Source organism: Lonchura striata, chromosome 4 (assembly GCF_046129695.1).
Source record: "Lonchura striata isolate bLonStr1 chromosome 4, bLonStr1.mat, whole genome shotgun sequence".
Taxonomy (NCBI): domain Eukaryota; kingdom Metazoa; phylum Chordata; class Aves; order Passeriformes; family Estrildidae; genus Lonchura; species Lonchura striata.
In genome coordinates this window covers 16,963,833-16,982,203 of record NC_134606.1, presented here as the reverse complement: position 1 = coordinate 16,982,203, position 18,371 = coordinate 16,963,833, and the positions used below count along the sequence as shown (strand labels likewise).

The 18,371-nt window shown below is 36.4% G+C and overlaps 1 protein-coding gene across 10 annotated transcripts in view; it reads left to right on the top strand.

Annotated features, from left to right (window-relative positions):
• Window positions 1-18,371, top strand: part of KCNIP4 (potassium voltage-gated channel interacting protein 4) — a 384,367-nt gene that overhangs the window by 353,256 nt on the left and 12,740 nt on the right. For all 10 annotated transcript variants that reach the window (XM_021554440.3, XM_021554439.3, XM_021554445.3 and 7 more), the window contains 2 exons: window positions 10,432-10,501; window positions 14,779-14,849. In XM_021554440.3, coding sequence (XP_021410115.1) covers window positions 10,432-10,501; window positions 14,779-14,849 — 141 coding nt within the window. The remainder of the gene's footprint in view (window positions 1-10,431; window positions 10,502-14,778; window positions 14,850-18,371) is intronic.

Sequence of the window (18,371 nt, the reverse complement as noted above, 5' to 3'; positions counted from 1 at the left end):
GCCTGATTTAATGTCTCTGGTCTGACAGCCAAAACCTTTCAGAGGGTCCCTGGCTATCTGAGAGATTGCTTCTCAGCCATTGATCAAAGCCTCCTCAAACACATCTTGGGAACAAAGTGGGGAGTACCAGTGGGGGGGCTGGTGGCTGTGGGAAACTGAACTTTCCCAGGAGCTGGAGATAGCAAAGTTCATCCCTAGAGGAGAGGAAAATGAACGCTGAATTCTTCAGCGTTAAGAGTGAAATGTGTGGGCAGTGTATTTGAGGGAGATACTTTACCCCTCAATGGCCAAGCTCCATATCTGTCAAGTAGAAATCACAGTAAACCCATGCCTGAAAAAACACTGATCTAGGAAGCACTTTCTTTGCACTTTATGTATTTCTAACAATTATTTACTCACTCCATTTATGCCTCTCTGACACTGTGATCAGCTTCACAGTGGCCTCGCATAAAAGTGCCAAGAACAACTTTTCAAAGTGAGCTCTCAGTGACTGAATATAGCAGTATTTGTATCTGAAATACTAGCTACAAGCAATTACAAATATCAGAACATCAATATCATTATGATTTTTCTGGTGATTTAAGCACTGTATTTTGATGCACAGGCAACCAAGTCAATAGTCTACTTCACTGAAAAAGAGGTATTGTACCACCCCCGTAATGGACCATAAGTCATAACAGTCTTAATTTCTCATTTTGTTCTCAAAATTGGTGGTTATGGAACAAAGACAAATTTCATGTGCCATCAACTTAGCAGACTGTGCAAGAAGTATTTATGTCCAGCAATTTCAGCCTCAATGTATCTCCATAAGGAATGATACAACTATGAGAAAGAAAATCTGTTTTTTAGGCCTAAACTGATTGACAGATTACTTTTTTTATATGTATCTGATTCTCTACTTATCGCTTTTTATTCTTCTTGTTACCTGTTTTAATTGAGAAATGTCTTCTTTTTTATTTCTCTGTGTTTTCATGAAAACATGACAGCAAATATCAATCACCATTTATATAGTTTTATATATTTATATATTTTTTAAGTATTCAGTTTCAATGATTTGACTTATGCTACAAATTTTAAATATGCTCCAAAAGCAATGTATCGAGTATCCACATATGAGGAAAGGAAAGCTCCAGAACAGTCTGAAGGAGATTAATATAGTTCATTTAGATATTTTGTTGTGCTAAAGAATTATTAGTTCATATGTCTTGCTAAACTTCAAATTCCATTCTGATGCTTTTCTCATGTCTTTGAATTGCAGGAATAATATCTCCTTTATAAGCAGTAATGGTACATCCTCCCTTGTCTTATGGAAATGTTCGCCCCTCCTTCTCAAAAGGATGTAGATGAATGGCCACAAAGCCCATACACTCTGGTCTTTCCTTGATCACCATGAGCAATAGAGCTCTTGTGGCCAAGTGTCTTCTCCTTACCAAGGACCTTTGGGCAGCAGAAAAGAAGTGTCAATGTGCTCTGCTGGTGGACTGGGCGAGCACAGAAATGACAGTGAGGTTTTGGTACATGGGGAGGAGACCCTGTCTCAGGCACTGAGTGCCAGAGTTCCTCCAGGATGAGGCACTGCCCTCACTGTGTGGCCAGGGAAGAGGCATTTCATCCCACAGACCTCATCTCTCACCCACAGCAGCCTCAATTCACATCATTGCCTCAACTGGGTCTGATTTCCCCCACTGTACTTGGTGAATCAGCTCCAACTTATGCTAATGTCAGGCTCAGTTTTATAAATATGTATGCAGGTAAGCACATTTGTTCTTCTGTTTGCACTGCTGGGGCCCTTCTCCCTAGACAAAGCGTTGTTAGTAGCGGAGAAAGCACAAACCTTTGTTAAAGGGTAAATGTATTTACCATATAAAATATAAATAATGAGCACAGTGTTTGATTTTCAGTGTCTAAACCAGTCCCCATTGAATTTTATGTTCTTTGCCATTTCTGCAAGCTGGCAGGAGACTGTAGGCACTGAAATTCCTTGGTATTTTCATTGTATTTAGCACTAACCAAATATTGACCTGTCTGCCTTTACCATGCACATCTTTGAAAGAAACAAAGAGCAACCGCTCTGAAAAAATACTGGAATAGCCTGACTTAGGACACACTTTGAGCCTGATTATCTTTCATTCAGTCATGTGGCTAAGGAATGCAAAACTGTGTGTTCTTACTTCATTTTTCAAATGAAAGTTTGGTTTGATGTCAGTAGTTAGTACTTAGTATCAAGATCCAGTTGATTGACAAGCATTTAAGGATATTTTTTCACCCTGACATGCTGTTTCTCCTTCATAAATACATTGAGCTATATTCAGGCTTCCCCATTTTCTGATATGGCTGTGGTGCAACTCCACTAACATTTAGCAGAAGGCTGTAAGTACAATTCCTTCCTCAGTGAATCTTCCACTCCTCAAGGATACAAGCAACTTCTAGGATAAACAAAAGCATCCTCATGTAGGAAAAACAAAATAAATGCCTCCATGATTTTAAAGAATGGAATAGACCATTAAAATATTGTTTTCCATTCTGCTCAAGAGAATCACTAACAGGGTACACCCAAGGGACCAGCACTTGCTAATGTGGAGCTATTCCTTCTCCTCTCACCTAGGATTTCAGCTGATTTGGAAGGACTTGATTTAAAGAATTCACTTGGGAATGTGTTAAAAGCAAGTCACTGAAGCAGTGCTTACCTAAATACAGCTTTTCCCAAGAGGGTGAGCACCTTGTGTTTGCCAAAGTGTTTACAACAAGGTGCACTGCTGAAGTATGGGTTCTGCTGCCTTTAGTTTAATTATATTTCCTGCTTAATTGTCAAGTCAAGATTGTAAAATGCCATCCTGCAGTGACAAGTAAGGGCAGAAACACTAAGCACCACTCAGATGCCTGGGACTTATCCATGAAGTTTTATCAAGCTTTCAGGTGAGCTTTTAATTTCAAATCTTTAGCCATGTTGTTTACTGTTGTTTTACTGCCAGTGCTAATAATAACAAACTGAAAATTTCACTAGTTAGTGGGCATTGCTAAACAAAGAATGGCTCTGATTAAAAGCATTTGCTGGCACCTTGCCTGCTGGGTTGTGGAAGCAGCCAAAGTGTTGATTGTTATTTACTGTGTGAAGCCACACATGCTGGATGTGAGCCAGTTTCTTTTTTTCTGCTTGTTTTCCTCTGAAACTGCCATAGCATGTAGGGGGTGGAAAGAAGCTTTTGTTCATTAGAGTATCCTCCAGTGGGAAGCTTAAAATGTGGTACATCTTTGCTGTGCCACAGGGAAACATTATTGTATCTCTTCTGCAGGTGGCTAAGTAGAAGCAAGTTTTGTGTTTTACCTGATGAGACAAAGCCTGAAAAGAGTTTTTACATGTATTTCACCAATGGATGATAATGGAGATGCTGTCAAATCAAAACTGCCACAACATTCCTAGAAATGTAGACTGTAGCCACTGAGCTATAAAATTAGTTTACAGCTCCTGTGAATGAAATGAAAATGCAACAACTTGAGGTGTTCCCTCTGTGAATCTTTAGCTGAAACAATCCTACTGTACTTTAAGTTAAAGAGGAAAGAGCGAAAGGAAAGTTGTCCCTTTAGACCCAGTAACTAGTGTTCTCTGTTTGGGTCTGCCTTTTGAGTCTTATAAAATAGCTTAAGCTTTACACTGGTAACCAAATAGGCAAATTCATTGGAAGATTTAAGAGTAGGGACAAAAGACTTTCTGAGGTAACTGTACTTAACTGTTCCTAACCATTTCCCTAACCATTACTTGTATGTCTTTCATCCCATGCAGCTTCTATAAAGACTGGAGAAAATATTTCTTTCTCACCATTACTATTAACTCTCTAGTCTCACAACTATATTCAAGGAAGCAAGAGTAGAGAGTTTTTTTGTGTTCTGATCTATAAGAATTGATTCTGCAATAAATGAAAGCAAGAGCAAACTCTCTTAGGGAGATATTTGGGTCCTCCTGAAGTAAATAAATCTTATCCAAGATATAATTATGGTTACACATATTTCATCATTCATTGCTTTCTTTGTTACAACATCTTTCTATATGATGGCATGGAAGTTATTTGTAAAAATGCGAACCAAATATTTTTTTCAATAGAGGAGGTGCGATGAAAGTGATTTTTTTATAGCCCACTCCTGAGAAAACTAACATGAGAAATCAAATTTAAAAAAAACTAAACCAAAAACTAATGCAATTTCAATAGACAGGAGGTTAAATTAATAGCTGTCCCTTCCCTGGTAATGCAAAATATAGAAGTGAAAATTGAAGTTAAAAACACCAGTGGTTTTCAATATAATTGAGTTGAACATAGGTTCTTTATTAGAGAAAATGGGTGAAAATCCATCAAACTAGAAATAGATCATTATAAATCTATTCATATGTAGAACATATATTGTTATACATAGTGGGAACAATATTCCACAGATGAAGAGCATACTAATTCTGGCCTTAAATTTTTCATAAAAACTAATTTCCAGTAGTGTAGTAAATAAAATTTCAAAACCCTCACACCACCTTTTATTTTGAGCTTTTACAATTTCAGCTGTCCGAGTACCTTCATGTGTCTTACACATGTTAATATACTGGAACTGAACTCTCCTATGACGTAGGAAAGGCTTTGAGCCAATACTCTTGACTGAGCACCCGATGCACCTGTGTTCAAAATTGTCCTTTCCCCATCCCTTCCACAGCAGTCTGTGCTCTTCTCTCTGCATGTTTCTTGGTAATGAACAGCAGCTCCTTCAGCAGCCTTTCAGAAGAAAGGCAGGTAAGGTCTGGACTTGTTCCATTAGAGTACAGGCCTGGGCAGACCCCAAAATGATAGGTGTAAAGACAGAATAACACAAATTGTCATCCTTTGTGAGTAGTTTGAGACACTGTCCTGCCAATCATCCTCCCAGTGCTTTGACAAGCTGGCTTTTACAGCAGGCAGACAGCAAAGCTCAAGGAGAACACAGTGCTGGGTGAATAATGTAAAGCCTGCTCAGAAGAGCCAAGGCAGGTATCTCTTCTGTAGTCACTGCAAGTACCTCATGTGTGCACTGGTTTCCTATAAACTTCCTCAAAGCTCCCATTTTATGTGCTGCCATGTTGAATGATAAATCTATACAAAGGAAACTAAATGTTTCTGTCCTTCAGGTAGTTTAAAAAAGAGGTGTGTAAATGCAGGAGCCCAAATACTGACAATGCAGCAGTCCAGAAGGCACCAGTTCAAAGAAGCTGATCAGAGAAATTACTGTCTAGAATAGAATACAAACACATGGGGGTTTTCCTTTTAAGTCATAGTTGAAGCAACCCCTTGAAATTTTACCAAAACCTAATGGACAGTACTTAGCTTGTATTTCCACCTCTGAGAGTTTGTTGCTCTCTTGGGACATCTAGGGCAGGAAAACAGCAGGTCTCTTCTCCCTACATAATCTTCTGTTATTTATTCTTCTAGAAGTATTTAAAGAAAATAAAAATAAAAAAGAAAAAGAGCATAAATATAGTTGTCTGTGATTTCTTAAAATCTGTATTAATGAGAAAAACTCTTTTGAACTGTGACTATTCCCAGATTATTTCCAGTCTTAATTTCTCGTTCTTTGTTCAGCCACATTTCAAATATTTCAAGAGAGAGGTTTTTCTCTGAATTCAGTTTCTGAGACTGCTTCACAGGCAAGTGCATGACATCTCTTTTAAGCATATCTTTTGAGATATTTTTTTATACTACACTTGTTTTCTTTTTAACAACTTCAAAACCTTCTCTCCCCCAGACACCTCATTTTGTTTGCATGATCTGCTTTGAAGTCCTGCTATAGTAAGTTCGCTTTTATTAGCTGCTGCAGGATTTTTACCCTGCTCTTGGTGTTTCTTCAATGTTGGCCAGTAGTGTGATCAGCACTCCAGAAATGCCATGCAGCCCCTTTTCACAAAGATAATTTCTGATATGTATTCTGTGTTTTTTATGAAATAATCCAGTACCAAAAGTGAACCCTGTATGCTAAGACTACTTTTAGGACAGAAAATTAATCACACTTTCTCTCATTTAAATATAAATAGGCTATGAAATCTATTCCTGATGAATACAGCATGGATGAGTTTATTTATATTTACAACCAGGAAACTAATTACAAAAGTACAAATTTATTTGTTTTTTAATTTACAATAAATTACAAATTTATTTATTCCTAGCATGCAGCTCTAAGGTAGGTCAAAATTTCAGTTTAGCCCTCTTAGTATTTGGTAAATACATCTTTAATTCTAAAAGTATTTCCAAGTAAAATGGCTGCAATACTCATGTAGTAATATATTAAATTATAGAAACTTATTAAAAAGTGAATTAAATAATTACATTCATTAGGGGTAAGTATCTGGTCAGATTTAACTGCATGAACAAGAACGAGGCTGAAGGCATATTCCTAGATGGCACATGCACATAGAGCATATAACTACATGCAAAAAGAGAAGATATTTAAATCAATGGATGTGGACATGTCTCTAAAAGTAAGCAGTATGAAAACTGAAACAGCAGATGCAGCATGGGATGGGAAGTTTGTCATGCAAAATTCTATAGCTGAAAGATATTCAAGGTTGCCAAAACTCCAGCTTTATTCATCATTCAAAATTGTTATGCAGAAAAAAACTCAAAACTTTGTTTCTCCTTCATTCTCTTTTCTACGTTTCATTATTTCCCTGGCTTTGTGTCTTCTTGGTTTGCCTCTTGTCTGAAAAGGATGTTGATTAGGTAGTAGAGAAGAATCACCTACTGCAGTATTTTTAAAAATATTGAAGGAAGGTTGTCTTGGACAGTATGAGGCTAAATAATTTATGTTTGAAGTGGTTCATAAGACCACGTGCTGGACATGTAATTTCCCAGCAGCAAAATTGCAAGCAAGAGAGATCATCAAAAGGCAGATTCATATTTATTATTCTCTGTCTGTTTGTTATTTTCTCTTTAAAAGAGAGAGAACTGAATTCAGTTCAAGTTGAACATTCCCTGCTTTTTATTCTCCAGTCTGAAAATCTAATACATTAATGCAATTTTAAAAGATTGTAAAACAGAAATTTGCTGTAACAAAATAAATTATATTTAGATCAAGGAAAGAGAGAATATAGGAAATTGTTTAAATAACCCTCACATTTTTCTTTCAAACTAATTAATTATTTTCCTCTCTTTTATAAGAGTTTAATGAAAGGTTAGATTTTTTTAATTATAGCTGGTACAGTGGAAGTCAGCAATAGCTTGACATAAAACCTTGGGGCGTACTTAACAATTACAATATTTAATCTCTTTCCCTGAACTGCACAAATCTCCTGATAAACACAATAAAACCAGATTTATGAGTCAAGAAAAGTACAGTCATGGAGGTAAATCATGTTGGCCACCTATATTTTTAGAATGAAATTACTCAAGATCAGAAGTGTTCCCTGTCATGTAGCGTCTCAGAGGAAAGACGTGTGCTAAAGAAAGAAAAGTTTGAGCTGGTATTTCTGGTAAATGTAATTGGCTAGCATCTCAGGTTTTTAATGAATGTCCTTAAGACATCATTTCCACAGACCTCCAAGGATGGAAAAGGTAAAATGTTACTGGCAATGCTGTGGCAAAGAACAGAGGAAACTACAGAGGGACAAGCTAGAGAAACTCAAAATGTCATCCCTGGCTCTGCTAATATATAATTCTCTGAAGTATAGAATTCTCTGAACCTGAAAGTAGGTTGCCTTTTCAAACAATGATTCTTTCAAACAGTGTGGTGAAACCAGAGCTTATTAAGCAACATTAAAAAAAGGACTGCCTTTGAAAGAGGTATGTAGATCATGTATTTTTCTAATAACAAAGGCCGCCAGCTTATTTTGAACTAAAAAATAGTAACTTGCATAGATTTTTGCAGAGTATCCTTAGTTCTCCTCTAACATCACAACATTTAATGCAGTCAGAAAATGGGACTCTCAGTCTTCAGAGCTTTCAGACTAAGGACCCACAGAGTTGGAATTGTTGGCATTTCCTGCAAAAAGGAGAGTGCATTCTTTTGAAAATTAGTATAGTTTGAATGTCTTTGCCAGCCAAGGAAAACGGAAAAAATTGTTTTACATGTTAATAAGCCATAGAGTTAGATGACCTTAAATGTTCATTTTTTCATCCATTATTTATTAAGCTTCTGAGGAAATAAAAAGGCAACATCTGACCTATACAAATTCAAAAATATAGATTTTCTCTTTAATTTCTTCAAAATGTGCCCAGCTCTTTTTTCTTTCTTGTCTGAACAAAAATTACCTGCAGAGCAAAAAGAAGCCACTGTTTCTTTTTCTAAATTTCAAAATGCTGCATTGTTTTTTCACACTCACACCCATCTCAGGGTAAAGGCTGCTTATTCTTCCTCCTGAAGGTCTGGGAATGACAGATCATATACATTATATGCTTGGAAGAGGAGGTTGTAAAATACTTTTGTTAGATTTTCTACATCGAATACCTATAATATTATCTCAATGAGTATCTGAAGAACTCACTGATGTTTTCTTTATTTTGCTTTGAATCCATGTAAAAATACTGCTCTTTTGCATGCTCTTATACAACTCCAGAAGGCTTCCCAAAGACAAGCAGCACAGTAGAATCATAACATCATAGAATCATCAAGGTTGAAAAGATGGCTGAGGTCAAGTCCAACAATTAACTGCCAAATCCACAACTAAACCATGTCCCCAAATGCCACACCTACACGCTTTTAAATATCTTCAGGGATGGTGCCTCAACCACTTCCCTGTGCAGCCTGTCCCAATGCTTGATAACCCTTTCAGTGAAGAAATTTTCCCTTATATCCAATCTGAACTTCCCCTGGGCCCATTTCCTTCTTGAGGCCATTTCCTCTTGTCCTATTGCTTGTTACTTGTAAACCTGCTAGAAACCATAGAGACAGTGGCCTAGCTGATAGAGAGAGCTGATAGCTGGTAAGAGAGAGATGTTTTAGTGCCCTCGTACCCAAAGCTGTGACAGGGAGATGCCTCCTCAATTATGGATTGCTCCTTACCTAATGAAGGGTGGAGGTTCATTTCACTGTTCCTCCCATTTCCCAAAGGCTTTGGTTCCAAAAACAGTGTGACCCAGCAGTCAGTATTTATTTCATCTTATTGAGACCTGAGCTCTAGCTCTGCCTGCATCAGTGACAGTCTCTGTGCCCAGGGACAAATAATTTAGTATGTGTATCTCTGACACTGATGCTTGTTTCTGGTATTTCAATTAACAGAATTCTTTTTTGCTATATGTTTGCATGTGCTTAGTTATGATGAAAAGCTAATTTAGCCAGGGATAATTGACATAAAAGCATGATAATCCTAGGCCTAAAGATCTGACATGCATTTCTCAGACCATGCATTTGGCAGTCAATTAGAGATTACACTATTTTTTTCTTAGCGGAAGGTGACATATCTCAGTAGCTTTTATTTGATCTAATTGAAATACTATTTTTTCTCATAGGAAAAGTTGTTATTACACTGATAGAAGATGTTACACTACTCTTGATCTACATTTCCAGCTATTAAGTTTCCTGAGTTTAGGACTAGGAGCACATATGTTTGAGTCCTCAGTCCAAATAGCATGATAATAGTCAAAAATAAATGTATGAACCTTAAAATTAAATTTGCATTCTCTTTTTTCCCTTTGTTTGTAGAAATTCTTTTCTTTTAAAGAGCATACCTGGCTTTTTAACCCATTTTTGCATTAACAAAGGAATCAAGGCATAAAATGAATGAAGTACATTGCCCAAAGTCTTCTGCTCAGTCTGGCAAAATCAGGACTAGAAATCAGCTCTCTGGTCTTGGATATTTATGCTTGACTTAGTAAACAATTCTGCTTTTCCTGCCTCTGCATAAGTCATTGGTTTAACCATCTTTATTCTTCTTCACTTACTTTAATTTTCTTTGTGGTCATTCTATTCAGAAACTTCCTACATATTCTGTGTTACATATTTAAATTTATGAAAAAGATGTAAAGAGGCAGAAGGATCTGCAAGGTTTGAATAAGATCTTCAGAGGCAGGGTCTTTTGAATTAATTGAATAAAACTCTTCCAGTAGAACATGACTGCATGTTCTACCATTGTGTTTACATTCCTGCTGGAATTCCATTCCATGCAAATGCTGATGGCAGCTGAGGGAGTGACCAGTCATGGCCCACAGGTGACACAACAGCTCCACTCACTGCAGGACTGTGTTTGCTGCCCATGTGTATCACTCCGGTCTCAAATGAAGTTGGGATCCATGCCACAGAAAGAGTTTTTGTCTCATGGGAATTCTTTAGGAAGATACTTCAGTGTGATAATGTGCACTGATATTTGGTTGAAAGTGCAGTCCCACATTTTAATGTGTCAGTCACACACATGTTGTGGACGGTCTTCTGAACACATCAGCTGAGTGGACCAGACTGGATGGCATTCATTTCTGGTCTTTTACTTTTTTCCAGGAGTGCCCCAGTGGTGTTGTCAATGAAGAAACCTTCAAAGAGATTTACTCTCAGTTCTTTCCACAGGGAGGTAAGTACTTGGCAGACATAATTAGTACTGCAGTATGTCTGTTAGTTCCCAAGTCTGACAAAAGAGCCTCCTGTTCAAATTAATAAGACTGTTCCCTCAAGCTCTGTCTGAACTCACGGGCTACTTTCTTGATAGTTGGACACATTTTTAAGTCTGTATTTCTGAATGAAATGCAATGAAATGCAATGGTATCAACACAATGTCAGTCTTCTGTTATGAAGTTACTACTTGTGCTTGGATTCCATTAAAAAACAAGTTTCTCTAAGTAGGTTATTTTTCTTTCAGCTTTCTAAAAATTCTTGCCCATTCTCTTTTACTCAAAAAAACTTTTTCACAGTAGGAGGCACTGCAGGAACTCTCTCATATCAATAGTAGAAACCCCCCCCCCTTTAATTCTATGGGATTTCTTTTCTTAAATGCTAACCCTGATTTCAATTAATTGATTTCCAAGAGTTTTGTTATTTTTTTATTTCCATTATCTTTTAGTGCAATGAAGATAACAAAAAATGTGTAACAGTTTGGGGTTTTTTTTTCCTTGAACCTCAGATTTCTTTTAATTTGAATTTTTCCCTCTCTTTTCTTCCTCTTGCATTTTCTATTCATTTACCCCTCTCCATATTCTCCTACAACCCTTCAGTCCCACCCCTCCAGCTTCTCTCAGAGCTCTTGAGATTTGTGTATTTCTCTGCAACTGTTCAGAACTCCTCCTTTTCGATTTTTATTAAACAACCCATATTAATTGGTAGGAACAAAATATCTCCCCATTAGTTTTATTTTGACCTAGAAGGTAAAGCCCTAGAAGGTAAAGAGCAGCATCCAGTTCAGATTACTATCTCTGAAATCATCAAGAAGTAGCACACTCAATAAAAATGAACAGAAGGCTAGAAGGGTTGACCTGCCTACTGATTGTTTCTCTACGTAAACTTTTAGGCCAAGATAACAATTACAGTTTGAAATATTTTGTAGTTACCCTTGGGTATCAAAAACAATACTCTCTATGTGATTTACTGCACTTCATTAAAAAAAATCTATCATATTTCCTATTGTTACACCCAGAATTTTTTATGAACAAAGAGAAAGCACACATGTTCTAAAAGTGAAGTCAAAAGATATTGTGAGAGCAAATGTAATCTTAAAAGACTAATCTTTATTAGACCAGATCTAGTTGTTGCAGAGAAGAAAAACTATTAATGTGATTAAAATAGATATATGTGGACTGTCTAATTTCTACCCTATTCCTGGTGTTAATGCTGATCCTTCTGCTCCTCTGGCATTTAGGGCAGTGGCATCCTTTGGAGGAGGAGGTGAGAACTGCAGTGGAATGTCTAGTTAAGAAATCAGACTGAGATCTTAAATTCTTTTATGTCTTGTCAAAAAAATGTGTCCAGCTGAGGCTTTTAAATAATGATTTTATGTATGTCCCAGCATTAAAGAGGAAAAAAGAATCTTGAAAATTTTCCCCAAATTAAAACATGTAGGTCTGTGCTCCAATTGTCTGTGTGATGAAAAACCAGGTACAACACCATGTATCATTATGACAATTCATATATTCAATACATAATTCATATCTGAACAAACAAAATTATGTCTATAAGATTTTAAGCTTCAGGGCAACCAAAGAAATTTTTCAATGTCATCCAGCAAGTTCCTCAAGCAACTTCCAAGACTGTCCGGGACAAGATACAGGAGGATTACAAATAGGACAAGGTGTTACAAGAGTAACAAAGGCAAGAAATTACAGTGGATTGCAGCAAAAGCAATGTATTTTAAAAGGCAAAAGTAGCTTTGTAAAAGTTCTCCATGCCAGAAAGGGCACTCCAGGAACTTCTTTTTAGATTCACTGCCATACAGATGAATTAATATACACCCTGCATTTTTGCAGTCGATCGCCTGAAAGGAAAGTTGGGATTTTTCTTCAGCCAAGTAGGTCATGGATAAGAATCCACACACTGAATAATTATTACACTCCTTCACCACTTCTGAACAAATGAAATCATGATTGTAGTTTAATAAGTCATACTCTTCCATGTGTAATGATTACTGGTTTTTGCCTCTGATATTTAAAATGCTTTGATGGTGTTTTTCAAGGGAATTCTGATTTAAGAGCCGTTCCTATCTCAACTTGTTAAAATAGCAAGTTTGCCTACTAGTTCTGACATCAGATCCTTGGAAATAAATTGTATTTAATTTTAAAAGTTAAGATTTTTTTGTCTAAAATGAATAATGTTCAAGATTTAGGGGGAAAGGGGGAAATTAGACTAAGTAGCTCTAATTAAAAGACTAGCATGCCTCATACTGCTGTGGTTTTGAAGGCAAAATTTTGGACCAGAATTCCTTGAGCAAGCAACTCTGAAAAAGGCTTTTGATTTATTTTTTTTAGAGGGGTTACCAGAAAAAATATTTTTCAACTAGGGACTTTTTTTTTCATATACTATCATACAAAAAAAAGTAGTATATTCTATCATGTATGGACAACAAAAGTAAAATCCCTTTGTATTTTCTGTACATCTACAGAAAATAACCAGGAATATTTCAGATGTTTTTAAGAAATGGGTGCCAAGTGAATAGGAAAGTGTTTAAAATTCCTTTTACAGTAATTATACCTCTATAACACATTTTTTCCTAGAAGATGATTTGCATAGTATTTTCTGTTGCACAACAGAAGTCTCAGTAGATTATAGAAAATATGACTATTAAAATGCTAAATATAACCTGTAGTCAACAAATTTGCATTTTTCTGCTAAAGTGTGAATGTATCTGCCAAGCTGTGTTTAAGCAATTACAGTGGTTACTGGACACATGGAAGAATGAATGACACTCTCAAACAGTGGTGGTGGGGATTTAATTCTCTGAAAATGTGTTAACAGATGGGTTTTAAAGATTGCAGTTTTTTCTTGTTATGATTATTTCACATAATAAAAAATAAATATATTGAAGTAAGACTAGAGAATTTTCTTACAACTATCAGGCCTGAATCTGTGAAGCACAAAGCTTTGAGTTTTGTTATATTTGGTTCCTTGGAGTTAAGGTGGCATTTAAACTGAGTATTGCAAGACTATTGCTCAGTTCAGTACAAAACAGTATTTTTGGCTGTGAAAAATTAAGGTTTGCAGGATCGAAATAAAAGGTAAAATGGTTTAGTGCCAAGAAATCAGAAAATGGCATTTCAGCATTGATTAGATTTTTCCATAAGAGGGAGAAGTTTGTTCTGCAAAGGGGACACTGATTTCATAACACTTTGCCCTTTATTAATAATTTGTGAGGTTAATGTCAATTAGCCTAAAATTATTGTAAACATATGAGGTAGAAAGGGAAAAGTGAGTATTAAAAGTAAACAGGCCCTCATCCTTCATTAATTTGCACAATTTTGAGGGAAGGAGAAACACTGATGCCAGCTGACTTCCCTTAACCCCAGCAGCTGCTACCTCATGTCCAGGGGGCTGTCTCTGGATGAGTGCCCTCCTCACAATATATTACTCCTGGAGCAGGTTGTGCCTTTTAGAAGGCATTCAGTGGAAATCGAAGGATGGATATTTACAAAAGTTACAGTCTTGACAGATTTATATTCATGCTGTCTTGTGTTTCTGAAATGAGTCAATATGCACTGGGGAGGAGGCTTGGAAAGTGCAAATAGCGAATGGATCTTTTGTTTAAGGTCATCTTTCAGAGCCTCACTGACCATTTAGTTAGTCACAGCCACAATCATGGGAATTCAGCAGCGAGGCAGCTTTAAGAATCTGCTTCTCAGAGAGGAGTTCCTCCCAGCTGTGGGTGAGCACAGGACCCGATGGCAGCAGCAGCTTTCTGACAAGATCAGCTTCAACCAGGAGAAGAGATCTGTGTGCAGAGCAAAACCAGCCCGCAGTGCAGTGCGAGACGTGTCTGCTTCCCTCCTTTACCAGGAGCAAATGAGCACATTCTTCACTGTGAGCATATGAGATGGATCCCTGTCACAGTCTGTTCCTGTTAAAACAGGTTGTTTCAGAGTACAATAATATGTCGTCTTTGCTATTTGCTCAAGTATCAGTGATTAGCAAACACAAGAATAAAAATGAATAGAGACATTCCAGAACAGAATTTTTCATTTTTGGCTTCTATGCACTTACAACTTATCCCTCCTCTCCTGCCAGAAAGGAATTTTAAATTCCATTGAAAATCTAATATTGCTATGAAATTTTGGTATCAAAATATATTTCAGTATCAAAAAGTTTTAATGGAATTAAATTTTATTAAATAAGATGTACTTACTGTGAATTTTTTTCTGCTTTAAATTTTAGATTCCACAACATATGCACATTTTCTGTTTAATGCATTTGACACTGATCACAATGGATCTGTAAGTTTTGAGGTAAGTGATGCCATTGCTCATTTCTATAAAATTGAATACGTTGTCGTTCCTTGTAATGAAGTCCAGTTCGGTGGCTGGCTCACATTAGGGAAAATTTAGCTGATGTGACTCAAGTTTCAAGTTTTTCCAATGTAATAACAAAAGTCATTACTTTACTGTTGTATATATTCCATAATGGTAACTCAGACTGTGCTACTACATAATATTTTTTAAAATCTGTCAATTTAAAAGGTAACCCAATTTATACACAAGTTACCTAAAATAGTTCTTCCTCTCTGCCTTTGCAAGATGAGATCTCTGAACTACAACTAATATTATGGGGATGACTCAGCCAAAATCGGATTTTTCATGCTTAGTTTCCAGAAAGTTCTAGAAAAAGTCTTTAAAGCAAATGTTTTTAAAAGGACAAGAGTTGGAAGTTTGTTCTTCCTCCATTTAACTTCCAAAATATTTTCCTAATCTCGTCTTTCCCTGGTAAGGCTGATGTCATCCATGCAATATAAATGGAAGAAAAGAGACCTTACTGCAATAATGGAGATGAGAACAGGGTGTACAAAATACTGCAAAGTAGATAATATTTTAAGATATAGAATTAAAAAAAACCAAAAAAACTGTTCATTTGCAAAAAAGGATATGTTTGTTTTGTCATGTTTTCTTTGGTTTTGATTATAAAGAACTAATTTTTTCCTTACAACTTTTGATTGGATTGTGATAAATGCACTCCAAATTTATTGAAATGTCCTGTACATGCTTTTATGATTTATTTTACTGAATGGTGTTGTGAGGTCATACAGATTTTTTAAAATAAAAATAATTAATTGATGTAATAGGAAGAAGACTTGCCAATCAAGTGCACTGTGATCAGAAATCTATACTCTAAACTAAGATTATAATCAGATTTGGTTTTATCATTATTTGCATTTATTTTAAAAAACCCATGAACCCTATATACCTTTTTCCAGGCAGATGTAGTCAATTGAATCTTTATGAAACTAGGAGCAGGCATGGAGGATTAATTCATCTCTGCTGTATTTAGGCTAAATATGCAAGGATTCTTCTGATCTAATCACAGAATCATAGAATGGTTTGCATTGGAAAGGATCTTAAAGATCACCCATTTCCAAAACCCTTGCCATGGACAGGGACACTTCCCAGTAGACCAAGTTGCCTCATCCAGCCTGGCCTTGAGCACTTCCAAGGATGTGGGATCCACAACTTCTCTGGGCAGCCTCTGCCGGTGCCTTCACTACCCTCCCAGTAAAGAATTTCTTTTGTATATCTAACATAAACTTCCCCTCTTTCTATTACAGCAACAGTGGGTACATTGAGAAAAATTTTATTTTTAGAATGAGTAGTTGGAAAGTATTTCTGCAATTATCGTTAAAAAGAATGGGAATGAAAAAAATCTTTTGTACCTTTTCAGGTCAATTTGTTGACACTTGTATTTCAGGCAGAAAGTCTTAAGAAATGTACTAGATTTGGAGCACTTTGATTATCTCAATGTGCAGGTTTGTGCACGAAAAAAGGGCTTTGGAATAAAATAAATCAGGAAAATAAAAGCAGAGGTACTGAACTTTTGTTCAATATCAAGGCAGACATGAGTGATCCCGACTTTTATATTATTTGCACTGATTTGAATCCAGCATAACTCTACTGCTGTCAAAAGACTCTTGCTTCTGTGTCCTTGTAGCAACATTATACTTACAAACTGCATGATGGCCATTCTAAAAGGATCTTCCTGAAGTTAAAAATGTATGGGGCTTTTTGTTCTAATCAAATGAAAATAGCTGCAAAATGTGGAAGAAGGTATTTTGAAATGTGCAAAATACAATAATCTCATTTTTTTCCTGCTCCTTGCAATCCTAAGTGCAGCTGTGCCATTTTCTGTCTATTCCAATCTTTATATTAGTTTTCTAATTTCCATTAGAAAAACAGCAAAAGTAGACAGCTCAAAAGGTAGAGGGAGTAGTTTAATAGTTTGAAGAAAAGAATAATCATTCTTTCCAAAGTACTTTCTGTATCAAAATGTAGGAGTAAATACAATTTAATATCATTATCTATGATGAAAACACTCTGGCTATCTTCTGTGTAAAAAATGATTATCAAAATCTGAAATGGCAGCAAAATTCTTTTGTTGATAAAATTTATTTTTTTTATGTGTGTTTCACTCTCTATTTCCCATGAAGCAGTGGTAGCTGGAGTTGCAGCTCCAAAAAAAGAAAATTTGCTTTAGCTTTTTGCTCTTTTTTTCTCAAATTTTCAAGCACCAACAATGAAAGTTTGGATCACAACTTAAATGCACACCTCGACTGACATTTCTTGGTGAGATTGTGTCCTTAGAGTTTTGTCATCCCTAAATCTGTGTGCTCTTTGATACTGAGCCAGGATCTCTAAGTGAAGGATTTATGTAGCATAAAAACCAAACTTATAAAATTAGGTGCTTGAACTTATCTCTTCTTATCCCATGATTGTATTCATTTTGAGACTAGTTTATTTCATTAGCTTTGTGAACTAGTTTTGTTTTAATATGACAGAGTTTTCGAAGACCTAGTGACACAACTATCGGAGGGCTCTTTGGGCATGTTAGTGAAGTTCTTTTTTCCATTAGACAGAGACAGATATAAAAGCAAGGTTTTCATTTGCTGCATGTATATTGTCACTGAGTCAAAATGAAGATCTGGCTTCAAAGCTATTTAGTCAGAAAAATGGAGGCTAATTAACTTTAGATATATTGTCAAAGTGAAGCTCATTGCACATATGAAAATATCCAAATCAGTATCCTTCATCTGTTGTAGATGCAGATTAAGGTTATTCTAAATGTCTCCTTGATGAAAGTCATTCAATAATCACACAAATTCTTAGTGCCTTAAAGCACAGTGCTGTGCCCAAACACAATGGAGATGTTTAAAGATTTCTGTCATATTTAATCAAAACCAAACTTATATTGGTTAATAAATTAGCAAGCATGTTAACTCACTTCCGTAGATGAGTACAGTTCTTAAGATCAAACACAACTTCATATTTAACGAATAATAAAAGTAGTGCCTAGGGCGGTGTTATGAAGCCAGCAGTTAAATAAGTCATAGAATCATAGAGTGCCTTGGATTGGAAGTGACTTTGAAGATCATCTCATTCCAACTCCCCTGCCATGGGCAGGGACACCTCCCACTAGATCTGGCTGCTTGAAGCCCCATCCAACCTTAGACACTTTCAGGGATAGGGCATTCACAGCTTCTCTGGGAAACCTTTTCCAATGCCTCACCATCCTCACAGTGAAGAATTTCCTATCACTCATTGAAACCTACTCTCTGTCAGTTTAAAGCCATTTCCCCTTGTCCTGTTCCTACTTATCCGTGTGCAGAGTCCCTCCCCAGCTCTCTTGTAGGCCCTCTTTAGGTAATGGGAGGTGCTCTAAGGTCCCTGGAGTCTTCTCTTCTCCAGGCTGAACAGGCCCAACTCTCAGCCTGTCTTCATAGCAGAGGTGCTCCAGTCCTCTGGACTTGTTCCAGCAGGTCCATGGCA